The sequence below is a fragment of the Mytilus trossulus genome, chromosome 6 (genome assembly GCF_036588685.1).
Source record: "Mytilus trossulus isolate FHL-02 chromosome 6, PNRI_Mtr1.1.1.hap1, whole genome shotgun sequence".
Taxonomy (NCBI): Eukaryota; Metazoa; Mollusca; class Bivalvia; order Mytilida; family Mytilidae; genus Mytilus; species Mytilus trossulus.
Window position 1 is genome coordinate 48,122,380 of NC_086378.1, and position 23,692 is coordinate 48,146,071.

A 23,692-nucleotide genomic window follows, 5' to 3' on the forward strand; every position below is an offset into this window, starting at 1 on the left:
AATACTACATGTACTAGTGTATTTAGTTGAAAAAAAATAGAGAAGTACAAGAGTTAGACATCAATAATGATATTGAGTGCAGGGTGGCACAGTGTGGCATTATTCAGCTATTTAATCTGCATATCTATTTTAATGAGTGGGGGAAGGAGTAAAACTTCTAAACTATTATTCTAAATTCACTGAATTAAATTTTGCCAAGTCAGCATATTCTTTTTCCAATAATTTAAATATAGAAAAAGGCAGACATACAAATATTCCTAGAGAGCAGAGATTATGCCTTAAATGTAAAACATTAGAAAACGAAAAACATTTTATATTAGATTGTAAATTAAATATGGAACTAAGAAATAACTTTTTTAACAACTTGGATTTTAATTTTTCTGTTAAAGATTTATCTGATGAAGAAAAGTTGATTTCTATACTCAATCCATCAACACCATCACAAGTAAATAAATTGGGGTCCTACATCAAAAGGTCATTAGAACTGAGGACAGGGGACACTGGAATAGTTACTGTAAATGGATGATTGTGAGTATATATATATGTGAAATATAGTTATATTGTTTATTATTTTATATGTCACAAACTTAATGTTTTAGTTTATATGGCAATAAATATTTGAATTTGAATTTGAATTTGAATTTAATTTCAAAGGTAGGTGGTTCTCTCCATGTCATCCAGCTTTCTCAATCAATATGAGCTCAATTGGCTCCATGATAGTCATAAGAGTTCTAAAACTGGCATTTAAAACACCAAACCTCAATCAATTCTATCAAATATCAGATGCAGTCTGCCTAAGATGGTGCAGGTCCATCTACCCTATAACCTCTTCTTCACTACTACCAACAACCTATTTCTTTTTTCAATGAAATTTCAATATATATCATGCACACCCAGCATTAATAGCTTTCTCATTCTAGTAAGATTATAGTTATACTATATAAATATATCCTTGTTGAATCGTCCTGAATAATGTACCCAGATTTACATGCTATTTTGAATCCCTCCTATTCACAATATGTCCACTATTCCTATATCTGATCTCCTAAGATTCCCACAACAAACCTATTTGACACCTGTGACTTAAGGTTAATATAGGTGTACCAGGATCAGCCTCTCTTTGATGTCACCTGCCCCATTAAATCTGAACTGACAACCATGTAATGTTTCTGAATCAGATTTACATAGATCTGTTGGTAAATAGTCTGTCATCACCTGATACTGGATGCCCAAATAATCTTACAGGAGTAAGTGGGAACAGTTAGTACTATAAGTATGTTAATACTCCTGAAAAGTGGCAGTTTATAAGCATTTCCATCAAAAGGGGAACAACTGAAAAATATAGGGGATGACAGATAAAAATCAGAAAAATGTACCTTAAAATAATCAAATGGGAGCCTGTTTTTTTAGAAAGCAAAAACTTTATTTCATGAAATCTGGCAAAAAAAAGTCAAACAGATTGTGTACATGTTTCTGGAAAAACACTGATTGAACTTATTAAAGTGATGTACCTTAATGCTGATTTCTTTCTATAATGCGAAATTTTAATTTTACATTTTCTCTTTAATCGAGATACCCATTTCCTTATTGCACAGCTGCGTTTTAGTTTAAACAGAATAGCATTTTAACAATGGTGTGTTAGAATTTTTATAAATACCCACTCAACAACCACTTAACATAAAGTTAAAGTAATTTTTACAAAATATTTTTTTTCAAAGTTTTATGTAAATTAGTTTCTATTTCTGTATCCATTAAGATTTTACAAATTGCCTGTAAATATTCTACTCTCATTACTATAGTATCCCTTTAACAATTTTGTATTTTATCAAGTTTACAGCACTCAGGTAAATATTCCAATACTGTATTATGATGGAAATATTACTTAATACAGAACTGCTATTACAGGTGATATGTCAGGTGATGTCAGGAAAAGTGTTATCTTATTGTCAATACTTCTATCTGATAATAACTTTACAAAAATGGAGATGTTTTAAAAGTTAATGAAATTTCAGAAAATATCGGCATAATTTGTATGATTTGTAAAATAATATAGACTATTTTGGATACGCCAAAGAAGGTGACCAGAGGTTGGACACAGTAATGTATAATTTCAAAGAAGTCATTAAAATGCCCATATAGACTTGTAGAGTGTGACTATAAAGGTAAACTTAAAAGGTGACTTATACTATTATGCAGTGTTGAATCAAGAACTTTTATAAAGGGGGCTCCAGTCATGCTTCAGTAATTCCCTATATAATCAACCAAATTTTTCTGACAAAAGAGATGCCTTACCAGGGCCCTGCCCTTCACCCCCCTGGATCCACCTATTTTATTGCAAATATAGTTTATAGAGAAGGATCAAGAATTGTCCCTGTATAGATAACATTACTTAAATCATGGAGAAAATGCATAACCCTCTACATAAGACAGGTAATAGCAGTCTCCTCCCATGTCATTACAGGTTATCTCAAAAGACTCAAGACATCCCAAGTGTAACTAAATATAGTTTATATATATATTCCTTTAGCTGTGGAAAAGTCCTGTTAGACAGATGGTAAAATTACTGTCATTCAACTGGTACCCCCTGAGACTGCATTAATATTCAACACAAATCACCTTAGTTGTTACTTCAATAGCTGACCAACTTAACTCATCCCCCAAATGAAATTAATCATTCTGGACAGCTCCATAGAAATTCTGGAGTTATTTGAAAAATTACAGTTAGAGGTCCAACACAGGTTTTTCAAATGACTTAAGTTAACACAAGGCTGAGTGTATTTTTTCAGATTTTTTGCAAAGGTACCAGTATCAAAGTTTATATTAATGGTACCAGCATGCTTAGACACCTTTTTTTCCCCTTAGATATCATTATCCACAGTCTCTGTCAATTGTGAAATGAATTACCCCTCTCAATCTTTCAAAACATGAGAAAAATAATCAAGCTAGGAAAGAAGTAATATAGCTATTGCTACTGCCCAGAATTCTGTTTACAAGTGACTCATCTTGAATGATAAATGAGGTTGAGTGACAAACTGTGGTTTTGTACCATTTCCATATGTATAGAGAGAACTTCTGTGGTTTCCTTTATCTTCAAAACAGGTAGCCAACATCAAATTATTTATTAACTTTGAGCCTGACATCACTTACATCAAACATAAGGAAGCTTATGTAAAGGAAAATTACAAACTGAGGGGCTTGAAGGTCATAGTCAGTGGTACTCTCTGATATAGCTATATGTCAAATGTGCACAATACTTGCCACATACTGCCTTCATATGAGGCATTGAAGCAAGTATAAATTAGTTTTAAACAAATGAGAATTTTTACCACAAACATGTAAATTAACGTGCATATATTTTGTTTGATCAAACTTTGTAACCTAAGGTGAGTTAGGGACAAAACACCAGAGCAGAAAACTCTAGGAAAAGACATTTCCTATAAATTAAAAGTTTACGTAAATTACAATTTCAAAATTACGTATTCTGGGTGGCAAATAGGCAATATCAAAACAATATTAAGTAAGTATTTTGACAGTAATGACAAGTCAAAGATGTTGAAGGCTCTAGTGATATATCTTTACCTATCCTAATTACAGGTATACAATCTCTTTGATCTTTACTACATATATGTAAATATCTGAAACCTTGAACAGGTGTGCCAAAATGAAAACACCACATAAAGTTATCATGTGGACACTTTACCTAACCTTATACAAATCTTTATTTCAAAAATATCAATAGAGCAAATAATTTGTTGTCCAGCCTACAGTATATGCAAAGTTCAACTTGTGGTCACTTTTCTTAAATCAAAGAGAAAATCTGTTAGATTGTCCTAGTTCAAGGTAAAGGGAGGTAATTCTAATACAGCCATTTGAATTCTTAGACATGGGAGATAACCCACACATTTTGACCTGCAACAACCAAATAATAAGAGTTTGGATTTGTTGTCTCAAATCAATTTAACTTGACTTTTACAAAGTATATAATCTACCAATTCGGACATTAGGTCCAGAAAAGAAAGACATCAGGCTGATGTTCCAAGAATTCTAATATACACAGGGGGACATTTTAAAAATTAGTTTATGCACTTTAGTCCAAAGTACATTTGTAAAACAAGTACAATGACCATCACTATAACTATAGTTCTGTGCCAAAAATACTGTTTACTTCAAGGTGGCTTCATGCTTTCATTCAAGGTATGTTAGAAACTTGGTTTTATCTTTAGTAAGATAATGTAATGAGAAGGTAAACAAGATAACACAGACAAAATAAATGTGTTTGTATAACTAAAAGTAAAACATTTATATCAGAAAACACATTACTGTAGATACAATCAGATAGTACAGAACAATGCCCTGTGTTCATGGAGTACATCAATAAATGCCCTGATGGTTTCAAGAACATCCAGCTGAATGGACTCGCCAATTTGCCATGGATTTTATGTCATACATGCACATAACAGTTAAAACCTTGCATTCATCATAATGTCTAATTAATGTACTGTATTCAAATTTCAATGAACTGTTAAGTTATTTGACTTTGCAGATAGATTGCAGACAACTGTGGGTTCAATTGAGTCCTTTAGAGGAGTATAACAGTTACTGAGTACAAAGAAAATAACACTAAATTTTGTATGTCTAGTCTTTTTAAAAATTTACCCTCACCTGACGAACGCTAAAATCCTCAAAATTTGATTCATTTTCCTGCTCAAAATAAAACTGAACTTAAGTAGTGGCTCTTAGTTACCAAACTGCCTTTTGTCCTTTCTGACTAAAAACTCCGAAAGTATATATTATTAAGATTTACAAGATTTGAAGAAAATGAAGTCGGTTCTTAAAACCAGAACTTAACCTTGCGAGAAAATGGTTGATTTAAGTCTGCGAAAGTTCATAGGGCTGATAATATATAAAGGCCGAAATTGTTGTCTCCATTATTTATTATAAAACTTCAATTTTTTTTCAATTTTTTATTTTTACAAAATCCTACGACATTTTTGTTAAAACCCAAAAATATCCCTATTACCATTATACCTATTAAAATAAGCCTTTAAATAAGTGTTTTCCCCCTAGTTTAATTAAAACTTGGTATGTATTAGTAGTACTCTGCACATCCTCTAACTATTAATATACCTGACAACTTGAGCAACTTTTAATACAGATGTCATTTTCAGGTAAACACCTTCCTTTTATCTCATCACTTTGATGTGCTTAATTACAGGTAAAAAACAATTTGACATCATTTGAAGTTGTTAATTACAGGTGGACAAACAACTAGTTAACATTCCATGCCTTGCTTCAAATGTTTACCCTGATTAGCTTTCTGCCATTAAACACGCAAGGATTACTTTTCTTTTTATTTCGAAAGGAGAAAAACAGCATGAGAGAAAACTTGAAGCAATTTCAGGCTTTTTACAAGTTTAACTTTGTGTAAGTGTAGTTCAAACAGGTTAATATTGACGATTCATTCCACCTAAAGTAGAAGGAAAGATGGTGTTAAGAACCAGGAGAATATCCATTATTGATCTATACTGTGGATGTAAACCACCAACATTTGTTACCGATTTTGTCACTGTAAATTGGATTAGAGACGCCTAAACTGACAATTCAGAGAAAAAGACATAATCAGAAGTGAATATCTCAAAGACAGAGATGACATATTAGATGTCTGGCTTTTTCAACTTAACATGATGTCTTCAGTGAAACCTATCAATTTTGTATAAATTAATTTCTAAAAACCCAAGAATTCCCAAATACTACTGGTTATAGTTTCTGCACTCTAACATTTTAAATTCATGCACACGTTGTATAATGTTGGACAATTTTGGTGGAGCATTTAAGTTTCCCTGAAGAAAAAAAATGTGAATAACAGTAAAAACTTCTACATATTATGTACAAATTTTGAGCTTCGGTGTTCGTGTGATTGACCATTGGTTAAACCATGGTTGGATGTACTTTACACCATAATCTGACCAAGCTCAAATCTCAAGTGGATATCTATGGTCAATTTGACCACCGTTATTTTCCATCTTTATGACCAAGGTCATACATCTAACATTTGTTGACCATGGTCAATTTAACAACTGTGATTTTCTACCTTTATGACCATAATCATACATCTCACAATGGTTGACCATGGTATGAAACATGGTTGATCTTGGTATGAAGCATAGTTGACAATTGTATGAAGCACGGTTGACCATGGTATGAAGCATAGTTGACCATGGTAAAGAGCCTGGTTGACCTTGGTATAAAGCCTGGTTGACCATGGTGTGAAGCATAGTTGACCATGGTAAAGAGCCTAGTTGACCATGGTATGAAGCCTGGTTGACCATGCATATGATATGAAGCATAGTTGACAATGGTTTGAAGCATAGTTGACCATGGTAAAGAGCCTGGTTGACCTTGGTATAAAGCCTGGTTGACCATGGTGTGAAGCATAGTTGACCATGGTAAAGAGCCTAGTTGACCATGGTATGAAGCCTGGTTGACCATGCATATGATATGAAGCATAGTTGACAATGGTTTGAAGCACATCTGACCATGGTATAGAGCCTAGTTGACCTTGGTTTTAAGCATGGTTGACCATGGTTTGAAGCACAGTTGACCATGGTTTGAAGCACGGCTGACCATGGTTTGAAGCACGGCTGACCATGGTTTGAAGCACAGCTGACCATTGTTTGAAGTACGGTTGACCATGGTATGAAGCACGGTTGACCATGGAATGAAGCACAGTTGACCATGGTATGAAGCACGGTTGACAATGGTATAGAGCCTGGTTGACCTTGGTATGAAGCATGGTTGACCATGCATATAGTATGAAGCATAGTTGACAATGGTATGAAGCTAGGTTGACCATGGTATAGAGTCTGGTTGACCTTGGTTTGAAGCATGGTTGACCATGGTTTGAAGCACAGTTGACCATTGTTTGAAGCACAGCCGACCATTGTTTGAAGTACGGTTGACCATGGTTTGAAGCATGGTTGACCATGGTTTGAAGCACGGTTGACAATGGTATGAAGCACGGTTGACCATGTAAAAAGCCTGGTTGACCATGGTATAAAGCATGGTTGACCATGGTATGAAGCATGGTTGACCATGGTATGAAGCATGGTTGACCATGGTATGAAGCACGGTTGACCATGGTATAAAGCATGGTTGACCATAGTATGAAGCAAGGGTTGACCATGGTATGAAGCACGGTTGACCATGGTAAAAAGCCTGGTTGACCATGGTATAAAGCATGGTTGACCATGGTATGAAGCATGGTTGACCATGGTATGAAGCATGGTTGACCATGGTATGAAGCCTGGTTGACTGGTATGAAGCACAATTGACCATGGTATGAAGCACAGTTGATCATGGTATAAAGCATGGTTGACCATGGTAAAAAGCCTGGTTGACTGTGGTATGAAGCATAGTTGACCATGGTTAAGAGCCTAGTTGACTATGGTATGAAGCATGGTTGACCATGGTATGAAGCCTGGTTGACCATGGTATGAAGCATGGTTGACCATGGTATGAAGCAAGGTTGACCATGGTATGAAGCCTGGTTGACCATGGTATGAAGCATGGTTGACCATGGTATGAAGCAAGGTTGACCATGGTATGAAGCCTGGTTGACTGGTATGAAGCACAATTGACCATGGTATGAAGCACAGTTGACCATGGTATGAAGCATAGTTGACCATGGTAAAAAGCCTGGTTGACCATGGTATAAAGCATGGTTGACCATGGTATGAAGCATGGTTGACCATGGTATGAAGCACGGTTGACAATGGTATGAAAAATGGATGCATGACCATGGTATGAAGCATGGTTGACTTAGGGTTGGGAGCTGTCTCTGGTCTGTAAACATCCAATTTATGACTCCCTTATACTGCACAATTACCATTTACAAATTTGCATATAATATGCCTCTTTCAAAATTAGATTAAAAATGTACTAAGTGTCTTCTTAATGTACCAAGTGTCTGTTTGTGAATAAGTCAGATCCCAAACAAACAATATACATACTGCGCAGGTCACCTCTACAGTAAAATGACAATAGGTGATCTTCTAGCTTTAATTACTAGAGGATCAGGTTCACACTTAAAATTCATTAGCTTGTTATAGCTACACATATTCTCTATTAATATTCTTATGTTATCTGTCAAATAGAAAATAAAAAGCCTGAGGAAAAATTGATTTAAAAGACAGTCTAACTTTACATCTCTTACAAAACTCTGACTACAGAAAAGATGGTATGTGAAAGGGTTTAGAATTACACCACAAAGTTCAACATAAAGATTTTAAATTTTTAACTCGCTGGTGGCAGTGTTATAACACAATTATGTTCTATGAATAAATTCTGTGTTTTTTATGCATCACTTTAAATTCAGAGAGTATTGCATGCATTTATTATTGGAATTTTGTAATTTAATTTTAATTTTTGCCATTTGGAGTTTAAATTATTGCAATTATAACCCTGTTGCATTTTTTCGCAATAATTGCTGAATTTACAGTATTCTTTGATTTTTCAGATCCATATACATTTCCTTACTACATTTCATGGGCTGTTAAAGATTTTGAATATAAAAAAGAAGATGTGGCATGATTGCCAATGAGATAACTCTCCACAAGAGACTAAATGACATAGAAATTAACAGCTATAGGTCATTGTACAGCCTTCAACAATGATATCATATGAACTTTGTTACAATTTTAAACAGGAAATTTCCTTTACACTCATTACAGCATAGTCAGCTTATAATTTAACTAATCACCTGTTACTCAGTGCTCATCTTTACGAACTTAATTTGCAATGAATTTTATAAAATTAAATACTCGGAGATCAAGGTATATGATATTTGGGGGCTGCTTACATTTTATTTTCAAACAGGCAACAAAAAACAATTAGACAGCATGGTCATGATCAGGTTAACTATATATAAAAAATATCTTCAGATTTTATTTTTCAATAATTAAATTGTTAATTGATAGTACAAATAGGTCTCTTCATTAATAGTCACCCTTTGTAAAGGTCAAACACTGAAGGAAGTCTTAAATGATACCAAAGAACTGCATTTGAATTTTTACATTTCAACAAATTCTTTTAATTTCCATTGAAAAATTTATAAAGTTTCTTTTCATCTTATCTAAATTACAATGTCAATATCAAAATTTGACATATCTATCAAATGATCATTAAAGATGTTATGTATCCCTCCTTAAAAAAAATATTTATATTATTTCATCCCTTTATGTAAAAACATTTTATCTCTCAGCTGTTTTTTATGTCAAACATTTTTTCAAAAGATGTTATCCTTATTGTATACTCTCTCAAACATCAACATCAATACACATTATTAATCGGTGAAATTGACACAAGAAGAACATTTTACTTTGATCTTTAGACTATGATTCGTGGCAGCTTGAAAGAGAGCTCAAACTTAATCTTCAGTTTATATACAAGTCAAAATCTTGTTATATTCTTCACTTTTTATAAGCCTACAAAAAATGTCTACAAAAACATTCTGAAAGATGAAAGTTGTTAGTTCAAAGCAAGGACTAAAAGGGATATTTTAAAATAGTGTATGCATATTTGATTAATTTTCATTGTAAGAAATACAACATTGTCAATTAAAATGCACATCATTTCATTTCTTTGAACTTGATGCAAAGTTTTTTTTCTTCTTTTTTTGTTAAAAGAAAGTCATTTCATGATTTGAATTAAAATATCTTCCGTTTCAAATCAATACTTCTCAAACAGGAACATTTTATATGTATGAATATATATTTGCATTGGGAGTGCAAAATCCAAATAGTACTTCAACTTTAGCAAAAGCTATTTCAGGTTCATATAAATGCAGTTCAAATAAGAGTTATATGAATATTAATATTATATGATATTCTCTTTTTCTTTGATACAAAAGATCACAAAAACTTAGCAACTTCCGCCAATGTCATAATTTTACAATTAATTACATAATATCCATACCATTATAAAGGACTGATCATTTTACATCATAAGTCGATAATTACTTCCTTTCCAATTCAGAATACATGACCAAAAAAATCGGAAAAATTGAGGATAAATTACATGGAAACTCATTGAAAACAGGATACTTGATCGGTGATTTGAGGATTGGATGCAATCATACAATCAATCGTTTCTGTCTGGCTGTATACAAGACTGAATAAAATACATCAGAATTGGTATTAAAGTTCTGGAATAATTAATCAAACTGAAGCTTGTACTCTATAGAGAGATTCATAGCCATACAGAGTTCTTGCCCAACAATTATTCTAATTCTATTTTTCAGGAATGGCTGGCCAATTTTCAATATAAATCTACTTGTAAAGTTTAACTTTCCGATCTGATTGTAACATAGATCCTGTTCCCTGTAACACATGACTAACATGACTAACATGACTAACATGACTAACATGACTAACATGACTAAATACAAGGATCTTGTTTGTTTTGTTTGTTTTAAAGATGTGACTTTTTAGGAAACTGAATCTCGGGGGAAAAAGTCAGTGTCTGAAAAAAATCAACATGCACTGCACACACACTCAATATGAATGATTTGAGAATCAGAACCAGCAATAAAACTTGTGGATACAAAAAATAAGATTTCATCATGCACTCAAATATGATCCAATATGCTCCACAAAAATATTGTGTATTTATTTATTATATTTGACAATTTGCTTGGCTTGCTGTGAGTGAATATGCAACATTTTCAACAATGTGATGTTTTTTTACAAAGCTTTTTCTGCGACAGAAGCCTGTCACAAACTGATTAATTATGCTGTTATTACTACTGATACTTAATGTATTGACAAAGCTTAATATAGGATATGCTTTTGGAGCTATTAGAAGAAAGAAAAAAAAAGCAGAACTTCATCTGATATGGTGACTATTCTTCTGAAACAATAGCTTTGTTATAATCTAATAAATTTTTTGACTGTTTTTCAAAATTTGAAACAGCATTAAAATATTAATAATAATGATACACATTGTAATTCGATACTCCCTGAGATCAACTTCACAATCAACTGACGATCAGATATTTCATAAAGCTAAAATATGAATTTCAGACATCAAAGAGAATATGGAGATAATATAATCAAACAGGGGAGACAAACAAGGAATAATTTGAACACTTTAAGTTTGAATTTCTTCCTGCAGCTATACAGTGTCACAAACCAGACCAAGTTACATACTTAATCTTAATTTTACATCTTATCTTTTCCCATACTTATTAACTTATTGAATATGAAACAGTCACAATTCCAAGACACTTTGTAAGATGGATTTCAATTTGAATCTATAACTTGTTACAATCATACACATGGAGATTTAAGTCAAAATTCCTACTTGCACAATTCAATTCAAACTGTACGAATTATTTTCCTGCATCTGATGCTGATCATAAAATTGCACCGTTTTGGGTTTTTTTTTATTAATTTGAAAACGGTAATTATAAACAGTAACTTTAATCTGGATCCAAGATTTTAAATCAAACAATATTTATAGTTCATTACTATTGACTTTAATTTGAATGAATTGATTTGAATCAGTTTTCAAGCAAATATCAAGTCTTCAATGCAAATATTAAATATATATACAACGTGTCTGAATTCAAGCATAAAATTATGCATCAATTGACCGATTTTCCTGACATTTAATTTTGAGACAAAATTTGCTATCCCTTCATAACACATTTTTGTCTCATAATAGCTCAATTAACTCACTTGTATGTTCATTTCTAAAACCCTCCACCACCAAACACAGATCTGTCACAAAGTACAAGTATTTTCTCACTATCATTTTTCTTAATTGGTAATAAATCTTGCAAATAAACAATATTACTTAATGACTTGCTAATACAATTCCTCACAGCTGGATACAAAGCATGTCATAAAAAATCTCACCCTCCTTGAGAAATACATGTCATAGATTGCATAATTAACTTAGAACCTGTTTGATATGACTACTTAACTACATGTACATATACCTGTATGAAAACCACAGGGTGGCAAAAATGAAATCAATCAAAATTATAAATTATCCTGGTGAAATGTACATAGATAAACAATGATATAATTGATAATTTCAGGTATTTATAACATCAAAGTGATTGATCACCTGTAAAGTTTACAGGTACACAACAAAGTGGAATTAATTTATGGTCTAACCTAAACAAGCATGAGATTTTACAGATGAGGACCATCTGTCAATAAATAATAATTAGTAAAAGTTAGAGTACAAATTTATTACCATATAAATGTGATTGGATTAATTGGGTTTTAAAATGAATTTAACTAATTTAAAAACATGTTTCATATGATATAACAGATATGGTTGATATTGTCTCCGACACAGATAAGTTTTACCTTAAAATAATACTACTCAAACCTAGCTTACTTCAATGCCTTCAGAAGGTGACAAAGCATATACATATGTATATGTCCAATTAGCATGTGGAAATCCTTTAGAGAAGCTATGATAATTAAGATTTCGCTTTTAGTGTTGGCCAACCTCTGAGCTTGACACAGTATCTTGGTGTATCAATGGACAATATAGAACTATATACTGGAAAAAGTCAGATGTATCATTGAAACAATAAGCTATAAAAGCAAATCTGTTTAAAAAAAACTTTTTAACCGGTTTCTTAATTACTAAAATATACTGCTCTCTTTTCTTGATGCAGACTCAGCATTGACATAAATGATTCTTTACAAGCTACTCAGCCAGAAAGCTTTTACACTTACCCTTTTCACAAATATTAAAAGAAGCAGGCAAATGTTATGCACCAGTTAAGATGGCAGTATTAGCAAAGTTTTTAAGGATATAACTCTTAGATAAATCAAAGGAAGCTTTCATGTGACTCAAAATCATTTAGATTATAATAGAGATAAAATATATGCTTTTAAAATTTCTTTAAATTTAATATGGCAGCTCAAAAAGAAGTATGATAAAAAGTACCAGCAAATTACAATATGCTTTGCAAGTGAAAATTCTTTTTAGTTTTAAAAACTTTCATCATATTCATTTTTTTGTTAAATTTCAATTAATGAATGATCCAAATACAGTTGCAGTGACCTATATATAAAACCCTTCACTGATACACCAACTTGATACCCTTATGTATACATTGCTTTAATATGATCTAAAGAGATTTTGTACTCTTATGTAATCGTTTCCTCTACTCAACTAACTCAAAGGCAAACTTATGTCACTTCCAATCTATAAAAATCCAGACAAAATACATTTGGCCTCTACTCTAAACATTTAATCGTAACTTTAAAGTCAATGCCGAAATTAAATCGAAACCACAAGAATTTCAAAAGACTAAATCAAGGTGAAAATCTACCTGATATTTAACGAACAGATATAACGATATTCAGACCAATAAAATATTCTCAATTATTTGTACTATTGAGTAAATAAATGAATAAAAGAAAGAGTAAACAAAGGGATAAAGGCGAGAGTACACAAATGAATGAAACACATCAGTCTTATCAAGGATAGTTCAAAGAGAAATGCCGAAAATTGTTGACAAAAATAGTTCTATCGATATGAACATCTTAAGCGGGTGCAATATACTTCATACTGATAGTTGAAGGGCATCATTCTACCAATATAAGTTGAAGATTCTATCATTTCAAGAGTTTACAAAGCAATCAAAGGTGTAAAATAGGTTTAATCTTTTATCATGATTATTATCAAATATTTATAGACATTTTTACCTAAATTAATATCTAACCTAAAAGTCACACATAAATAGATATAGGAAGATGTGGTGTGAGTGCCAATGAGACAACTCTCCATCCAAATAACAATTTAAAAATTAAACCATTATAAGTCCACTTCTCTGCTGATCTTAGCAATATTGTGCCGTTAATATATAATTATACTGATTTCTTGTATGTTAGACTTCAGTTTCTTACAATTTTATGTCAAGACACAAACCTCCTTTAACAATAAATGAAAATATTTTCAATAAGTAACTCTATATGGTTTGACTATCAGTTCATATTGTGCACAAACATATATATTACAACTCAAAGAGATTCCTTTTTTCTTATTCAATTGATAGTGTTTCACTTAAGTGTGACATTTATCTCAAAAATCTTTGTACAATCGTTTTTAAGTAAGATCAAATTTAAGTTTAAAGGACTCTTAGGAGAATATTTTCACAGTTTACACATTACTTTGTTTTTGTTATTATGTTATTGTAAGAAAATCCTAAAATTTCCCACGTTTTTTAACTCTCAAGCTTACATTATTTTTAAATATAAGTTTTAACAAGAGATTAGTAATTTTTTTCCAAATTTACCAAATCATTTCAGTTTTACTCAAACTGCCATGCAAATCATTAATTCTGTAAAAATGAACTTTTCATTTCATAAGCATAGCAAGAGATATTTTTAAACAGCAAACATGGACTACAAACATGATCGCGATATAAATATTCAAAGTGTATCACAAATCTATCTTTTATCCGTGGATAAATTCATTGAGGAAAGGATGAACAGCTTCATGTGTTATAATTTCATCTAAAGATTTCATGCAAATGAAATGAAAATATTATTTAAAAATTCCGTCAACAAAGGTAATCATACAAGGTATCCCGGTGAGAATTTTCCTTTAACTGCTTGTTACAGTGTTTATATGTCCTTTTACTAACAACCTCTCTGCGGGTCGTCACCTTTTTTGTTCAAAATTAGCATGTAAAATGTACTACGGAATACAAAAATAAACTGTCGTTCTTTCTACCTGAGCGAGTTACAAAAACTTAGCCACTTATAATGCAGGGATATCATTTGGTTTCATACATTTTTTCTCACAAATTAATGCCTTAGTGTTTTCAGGAGATGTTGTGATTTTTCATTTGATGTTTTACACTTGTTTAACATGAATAAAATTTCATTTAAAAAGGCTGATAAGCTTGTTTATATCCAATATTACAACTCGGTGTCTGTCACGGGTTTTAAGAAGTATGTTACACCATCAATGATGTAACACGGTGGTCCTAGTACAGGATAGTATTTTAAAACTTTAAATTCTTTTAACAAAATAAGGCAGTTAAAAAATTCCATCAATATATATATGGCAGAGTCGGGGAGAATTGAAGCAGGACTTTTGTCAAAGATTCAAATTTTATAAGCTATTACAAAGCAGTTACTTTGAGAAAAAATTATATTGATTTGTAGTACATAATTGTCAAAAATACTACACAGTTAACTTTCATAACAAAATCAGCCACCTCAAACAAAGACAAACAAAATAATTTACAACCTTCAAAATGTTAAAACCCAAAAGCATTCGTTTTGTACAGATAAAAGTCAAACCATGATATTTCTTGACAAAAAAGAAGCATTCCGCTTCCAACCCTCAATTCCTTACAGAATCTTACAGCTGGAAAATTTTGTTCACATGCTCTTTTGCTACATATTTGAGTGTTATATTAGCTTAATTCAAAACTTCTTTATTCAATTCTGACAACACCAAAAGAAATGTTTCAGCAGTGCTTTGCAGTAACATACTTGGGGGCAAAAAGATCAAATTATTTACATGTATGCAATGTCTGCCAATTCCTTTGGTACAATCAGTTAAGTGTAATTACATGCTCCTAAACTTTTTTGTGAGAAATATCAGATTAAACAACAAAACAAGTTTATCTTCATCAGAACAGAATGCATGCTTCTAATGTAAAATGTCCTTGTCTGTTTTCATGGATCATAATTGGTATGTTAATTACTGCAGGGGCACAAAGACAATAACGGTATATTTTTCGTTTTGTTTATTTTGTCTGGATGTTTTGATAGGAAATCGATAACTAACATTGTTTGATCCTATTCTTGACAAGAGTATTCCACTAATTAAGTCTATATCTAGTTGGTATATCAGTTCGGTAGTTTACTACCGATCCTGTGATCGCTCTACCGCTACACAACATATCATCGTCTTTATCTCAGTCTTCCCGTATCTTTTGTACGGATATTCTTTTGTTGAATTAAGTGGATCTTAACTGCATTGTTATATTTCCATAATCATACTCTTATTAAATCATGAATGAACACAATTTTGCATTCCATACAAATAGTCTGGGTTACAGTAAGTCTTTAGCACAGGTATAAAACTTATAATTCGATCAAGATTTTGTTGTTGAATTTTTCATTCAAATTATTTTATCTGAAAATCCACAATTGTAAATAAGAAGCATGAATGTAGGTAGATCTTTTAACCATAAGGTTGGAGGTGGGAGGTGGGAGGTCACATGACCATATAGATCAAAGACATCTACATGAAAGTGCCAATTAGAGAACTTAGATACAATATATATATTGTACTTGTGTTCAATGATATGGACAAACAAACATATATTTATCAATCCTGTCATTTGTTCATTACACATTTGAGAAAGTGTAATAAATCATAAAGTCAAGAGTTTTGATTAATTTTATTCTGTTGCTTTAACAAAAAGAAAGGAAAACTGAACTACAAAATCAAGAGGTATACAAATTATACCAGAAGACTGATTTAGGTCCTGGATATAAATTATGCTGAAAGGGCTAACTTCCATAGGAAACCTAATTAATCTTTAGTTCATATTACTCAGCAATTTACAAATTCATCATTATATTTCTTCTGCATTGATAAAAACTTATAATTACAGCATGGCACAGCCCTCAATCTGTCCTGACTGCTTTTTCAAGTTGACTGAATTAAAATGTTGACAAAAGTAGTATTTTACCAATGGTTGGAAGCAATTGGTAACTTTTCCAGACTAGTTAACTAAAAGTTTAGTCGGTGGCAATTTTTCACATGATTTGACTGATGTTTTTTTTGTTGAATGTTAAGTCTAGTTTCTACATGCTCTAAAGTTAAAGCACAGAGGCAAATTGTTACAAAGTAGGTTAAATAGGGGCGCCATTAACAATAAGTAACAAGAGGCTCTCAAGAGCCTGAATCGCTCACCTGAATTTTTTTGTTTTAATCTCTCATTAATGATTATTTTGGCTTTTCAATTTATTTAAATGTTCTTTAAATCGTCCTATTCTCTTCAAAAGCCAATAAAAAAATCATTTTCTCCTATGTTCTATTTTAGCAATAGGAGCTATGTTTCTTGACATACAAGGAAATGAAATATAAAATTTATACTAGATACTCTGAAACTCTGAAACTCATTTAGCGTAAGTTTGGCTGAAATTGATTCAGCAGTTTCAAAGGAGAAGATTTTTTAAAGTAAGTCAACATGATGAACAAATTGTGAAAAAAGTCTTTAAAGGGCAATAACTCCTTAAGAGGTCAATTGACCATTTTGGTCACATTGAACTATTTGTAGATCTTACTTTGCTGATCATTTTTGCTGTTTACAGTTTATCTTTATCTATAATAATATTCAAGATAATGACCAAAAACTGCAAAATTTCCTTAAAATTACCAATTAAGTGGCAGCATCCCAACCATGGTTTGTTTGATTCATCTGAAAATTTCAGGGCTGATAGATCTTGACCTAATGAACATTTTTACCCCATGTCAGATTTGCTCTAAATGCTTTCGTTTTTGAGATATAAGCCAAAAACTGCATTTGACCCCTATGTTCTATTTTAAGTAACGGCGGCCATGTTTTTTGACGGATCAAAAATCTAAGCACACACTTTGTGCAGGATAATCTAAGGAACAATCATGCTAAGTTTCATCCAAATCCATTCATCAGTTTCAGAGGAGAAGATTTTTAAAGTTAGCAAATATAATGAACAAATTGTGAAAAATTGTCATTAAAGGACAATAACCCCTTAAGGGGTCAATTGACAATCTTGGTCATAATAACTTATTTGTAGATCTTACTTTGCTGATCATTTTTGCTGTTTACAGTTTATCTTTATCTATAATAATATTCAAGATAATGACCAAAAACTGCAAAATTTCCTTAAAAATACCAATTAAGTGGCAGCAACCCAACAATGGTTTGTTTGATTCATCTGAAAATTTCAGGGCTGATAGATCTTGACCTAATGAACATTTTAACCCTATGTCAGATTTGCTCTAAATGCTTTCGTTTTTGAGATATAGGCCAAAAACTGCATTTGACCCCTATGTTCTATTTTAAGTAACAGCAGCCATATTTTTTAACGGATCACAAATCGAAGCGCACACTTAGTGCAGAATACTCCAAGGAACAATCATGCTAAGTTTCATTCAAATCCATTCAGTAGTTTCAGAGGAGAAGATGTTTGAAAAATTGTTAACGACGACAGACGACGACGAAAAACTAGAGGCTCTCAAGAGCCTGTGTCGCTCACCTGTTACTGTATTTTTCTGATGTCGGTCATCTTGGTTGGTAGGTGGGGTCATTAGACATTTTTTTTTAAATAGATACCCTAGTAATGATTGTGGCCAAGTTTGTTTAAATTTGGGCCATAGTTTCAGAAATGAAGATTTTTGTACAAGTTACAAAAATGACGAAAAGTTGTTCAATATTGACTATAAAGGGCAATAACTCCTAAAGGGGTCCTCTAATAATTTTGATCATGTTGACTTATTTGTAGATCTTACTTTGCTGAACAGTATTGCTGTTTACAGTTTATCTCTATCTTTAATAGTATTCAAGATAATAACCAAAAACTGCAAAATTTCCTTAAAATTAACAATTTTAGGGCAGCAACCCAACAACGAGTTGTCGAATTCATCTGAAAATTTGTGAGGGGAAATATCTTATTCTGATGGACATTTAAATCTTGAAAGATTTGCCCTAAACGTCTTAGTTTCAAAGATATAATTCAAAAACTGCATTTTACCGCTATGTTCTAAATTTAGCCATGTTGGCCATTTTGTTTGGTAGGCGGGGTCATCTGACACATTTTTTAAACTATATACCACAATGATAATTGTGGCCAAGTTTGGTTAAATTTGGCCATGTAGTTTCAGAGAAGAAGATTTTTGTACAAGTTACAAAAAATGACGAAAAGTTGTTAAAAATTGACTATAAAGGGCAGTAACTCCTTAAGGGGTTGACTGACAATTTGGGTCATGTTGACTTATTTGTAGGTCTTACTTTGCTGAACATTATTGCTGTTTACAGTTTATCTCTATCTATAATAGTATTCAAGATAATAGCCAAAAACTGCAAAATTTCCTTAAAATAACCAATTCAGGGGCAGCAACCCAACAACAAGTTGTCCCATTCGTCTGAAAATTTCAGGGCAGATAGATCTTGACCTTATCAACAATTTTACCCCGTGTCAGATTTGCTCTAAATGTTTTGGTTTCAAAGATATAAGCCAAAATATACATTTTACCCCAGTGTTCTATTTTTAGCCATGGCGGCCATCTTGGTTGGATGGCCAGGTCACCGGACACATTTTTAAAACTAGATACCCCAAGGATGATTGTGGCCAAGTTTGGTTAAATTTGGCCCAGTAGTTTCAGAGGAGAAGATTTTTGTAAAAGTTTACGGACGACGGACGACAGACGACGGACGCAGGACGACGGACGCCAAGTGATGAGAAAAGCTCACTTGACCTTTCAGGTCAGGTGAGCTAAAAAAGGGGGAGCACAAATATATGTTAAAACTAAAAATATCTCAAGAGTTTATAACAAATTGGTACGCTGTTTCAAAATGGTTAAGCTAATTTTGTCTCTTAGCAAAATACTAAAGACTCAATCAGCTTAAGAGCAGAGTCATGCAGCTCTTTTTATGTCAGCTTTAAGTGTGAGCTAAATATAAATGATAAAAAATGTTAAAAATTTCTAAAAATTGTCCAACTAATGGCATGATAATCTATCCATAAAAACCTCTAAACATATATATAGATGTAGATTAAATAGACTGGATTTGAAAAAAGTTTTCTTTCAAAATGGTCTCAGATTTGTCAAACTAAACAAAAATCATTTCTAATTATTGAAGGCTTGTTGTTTCAGAAGCAGTAGACAAGGAACAAGTTATCATGTTTAAGAAATATAAAATAACCTTAACTTACACCTTGACCATTCCAGCCCTGCTGGAGCCTTTTCTAACAGCTCTCATAAAAACTGACAATAAATTCTTTCTGTAATCCAACAAAGTATTTGTTTATCTTGAATGCCTGTATCATTTGATCTACCCACTGCCAAGGAATGAAAAAAATATTGCTCTGGCAAAAAATAGCATTCTTTTTAAATCCTGGCTCTCTAAACAGTATCAACATCAGACGCATGTGTCAGTAATTACCATCTAAATCTCAGGTCTCAACTTCATAAAGATACTTACTTCTGATCATAAAGCCAACAAAATGCTATCATTTCCCTAGTATAAAAAACATCACAAGATCTTCTTTTACATACACCACAAAAACATATGTTCAGGATATTAACTCTGTGAGAATGCAATGAAATTTTTCAACTTCAAAATGAAAATTCTATAAAAATAGTTGTAGCCTGTGGAACTTTCCAATCTTTTACAGTTCTATGAATTCAATGGCTAAAATTTTAATAGAAAAGATTGTGCAGATCTCATCTTTCTTAGCTTCAGGTATATTTTCTAGAGTTAGGGTGGTTTTTCATTCACTCAAACTTCTGACAGTAAAGTTTGTTTTTCTGTACATAAATCTGTTTTTTTATGATTATCTCATGTGGTGAGTAACTATCTCATGTGGTTAGTAACTTGAGGAGGTAGATAGGAAAACTGTTGTGAATGTAAATTTTATTTCCACATTTCAGTTTTCTCTCAACATTTATCATTCAAGTATGTAAATCATATTCTGAAGTGTTTCAGTTACAGCAAGTACAATACCTTCATCCTATTTTCAAATATAAAATCAAAGCACTGGTTCTAGTATATATATTGTGTTCACACAAATGTTCTTACAAGAGATCATTTCTGTTTCTTACACAAACATTGATAAAGAGCTAGATATTAATGATTTAAGGTTGTTCGTGTTCATTGATGTTACTCAATACCTTTTCTGGTTGCTTCACAGTTGCCAAAATTATATCAGTTTTTGTTCAATTTTTAGTTTTCTGTTTTGATGCCATATATATTTGCGAGTCTTTTCAACTTGTCTTTTGATCCTATTTGATCCTTTCTTTTTCATGTTTATTACTCCTTCTGGTCCTTTTTAATCTTTTTGAAATGTCTCCCTGTTGATCAGTATAGGTTTTGTTCATTGTTGCAGGCCAATTACACTGACCTTAAAAAGTTGTAATCTTCTATGTCATTTGGTCTCTGGTGGAGAGTTGTCTCATTGTTAATTCTACCACATCTTCTCAACTACAAAACTGCTTGAGCACACTTATTTCCTGTTGTTGTCACTCTGTATCAATCTTTACTTATCTGTTCTGAACAATACTATGTTGGATTAACTTAAAACAAGCCATATACACCTGAAGAGATCTGAGCTGCAAGAAAACTCAGGTTAATCCCTGCATGGTTTATAGTATAATTATCAGATCAGTACTTACCGTTACAGAATTATTCAAGTTGTAATTGGCCAGATTAAATCCTGTTTTTGTCTGCTTTAAAATTTGTTCTTCCATTAAAGCTTTGTTAAACTGTCCATTCACGAGAAAGCATTCTGCTGTAAATAAAAATTAAAAGAAATCATATATATAATTTATAAGCCTAAATTCAATGAATCATTTTAGCATCAATCTTTCTCATTCTTTGAAGAATGCATATATATATTAATATATAAGTTCAATGCATTAAGTTTTCTTAATGGTGTAAAGTAGTTTGTTCTTTAAGGGTGTTACAAAGACTACATCAATGACTCATTCACAAAACTTATTTAAATAGAATACCAAATCAGGTTTCACATTTGAAGCAGATATACAGCTGACCCTTCCCGGTGAGAATGAGAATGCATGAGTTCTATGTCAGTTCGTCCTGTTTTGAGGTGGGGGGTTCTTTTCCTCAATCTTCCATTTTCTATGCAATGTTTTTGGTGCTATTGTTTATCTGTCTACTACTTCATGTACTTATGGATGTTTCATTGCCCCTTACCCTTTAAGCAGGTAGACTTGTCACAGACAATAGTATTCTAAAAATTTTGCAAAGCTCGATACAACTGCATTAGCATGATTGTGTCTTACAGCTCTGGAGAATTTTAAATCAGTCAATTTTTTCACAAATTTGAATAACTAAGGAAATGCACAAGTCAGCAAAAACATGACTTTCAATAATCAAAAGCCACACAACGCTTTTTCTTTTAAATTTTAAAGCATTATATGGAAGAAAAACAGTTTTCAGATCGGCCCTGAAAATATAGGGTTTTTATGGTATCACCAATTCCGTCAATTTTTTGTTTAGCCTAAAGGATTTTTAACCACTTTATGATTCATGTTTAACATTACTTCTGATGTAACAATACATGTGATTTATCCTCAAAGCATTACAAAGCATTACAAATGCTTGAATTCCTCCATGGTCATTTCACACTGAAGCTGAAAATGATTCAGGTGTTATTTCACAAATCTTTTTCACTTGCACTTGAGCGCAATGACTAAGTACCCTTAAATAGGTTTTGAACAATAGCTTTGTCGTAACGAGACTCTAACTGGATTGAATATTATCCCTTCTTTTTTTCCTCTTTCTAGCATTTATTATATGATTGGTCCTGTAATTACGATAAAAACTTTCCTGATTTATCCGGTATCGTATCACCAATACTTTCTTTGAAGGAGAAGTAATGACAAAGGACATCAAACAACAATATGTTACTTTTACAGCCCAGTTTATTTCTTATAAAATTGTTCACATATTTTAACGTTTTTTTGATGGTCAGTACACTAACATGTCATGCTATAATCGTTCTTGTAATTATAAAAAAGTGCATATCATTATCATGATGGATGGCTATTAAAAGTCCAGCTGCAAATTAAATGCATATTCAGGCATACATGTAGAACATGTTAATGTAATATCAATATGTACCCTGCTTTTAGAAGCCATACATGTGCACTTGGTTGTTTTTCTAATGCGCAAGTTCTCATATAGGGGGTCTCATTGGGGGGTTCCGATCCTGGATCCCGCTTACACTATATACATAAGCAATTCTCATTTCTCCGGTCCCGCATTTAGACCTCATTTCCCTTTTTCACAACAGATTAATTTGACTTTCAAGTGTCACGCTTACAAAAAATTGGCAATCCCGCATCAAGCTTAGACTCCAATGAGACCCACCATATAAATAGTTTGCAGGAAGACATTTCATCTTACTCTGACACCTGGAAACATTATTCTGTAATCTGCTGACCAGTCTTTACTATTGCTCCATAATCATCACATGCTTAACTGAGAACTTGGCAGCAATAACCAATTTCTAAAGTCTTTGGTAAGAACAAGCTGGGGATCAAACCACAAACTAAAGTTGTCCCCCACTCACAGATCCACAGTGATCATGCTATCACAAGACACTTGCCATGCATATCATTAAATCATTTGGCCATTACCATCTGATAGGATGGTGGTTTAACTGTAATAGCTATATGAACATAAGGTAAGAATAACAGCTATAAGGGGACAGTACATGTAGTCTTTACTTTGATAATTATTTAAATGAAAAGTTAAGTTATCAACCCAACTTTTTGTATTCTATAGATCAACTTTAATCATTTGTCATTTGTAATTGGCATTTTCTTAAAGGTATGTCATTTTGGTTCAAATGTCAACCTTAAAAACTTCACCATTAACACAGTTGTTGCTGTTCTGGTAAAGTAATTA

General features: G+C 32.3%; 1 protein-coding gene across 2 annotated transcripts in view; it reads right to left on the reverse strand.

Annotated features, from left to right (window-relative positions):
• The window catches only part of LOC134721457 (protein naked cuticle homolog 2-like), a 58,959-nt gene that overhangs the window by 30,791 nt on the left and 4,476 nt on the right, over positions 1-23,692 (reverse strand). The window contains exon 2 of one of the 2 annotated variants that reach the window (XM_063584498.1): positions 21,433-21,548. In XM_063584498.1, coding sequence (XP_063440568.1) covers positions 21,433-21,548 — 116 coding nt within the window. Of the gene's footprint in view, positions 1-11,735; positions 11,804-21,432; positions 21,549-23,692 lie in introns of those variants that run through there. The other variant, XM_063584500.1, reaches the window with a different exon arrangement.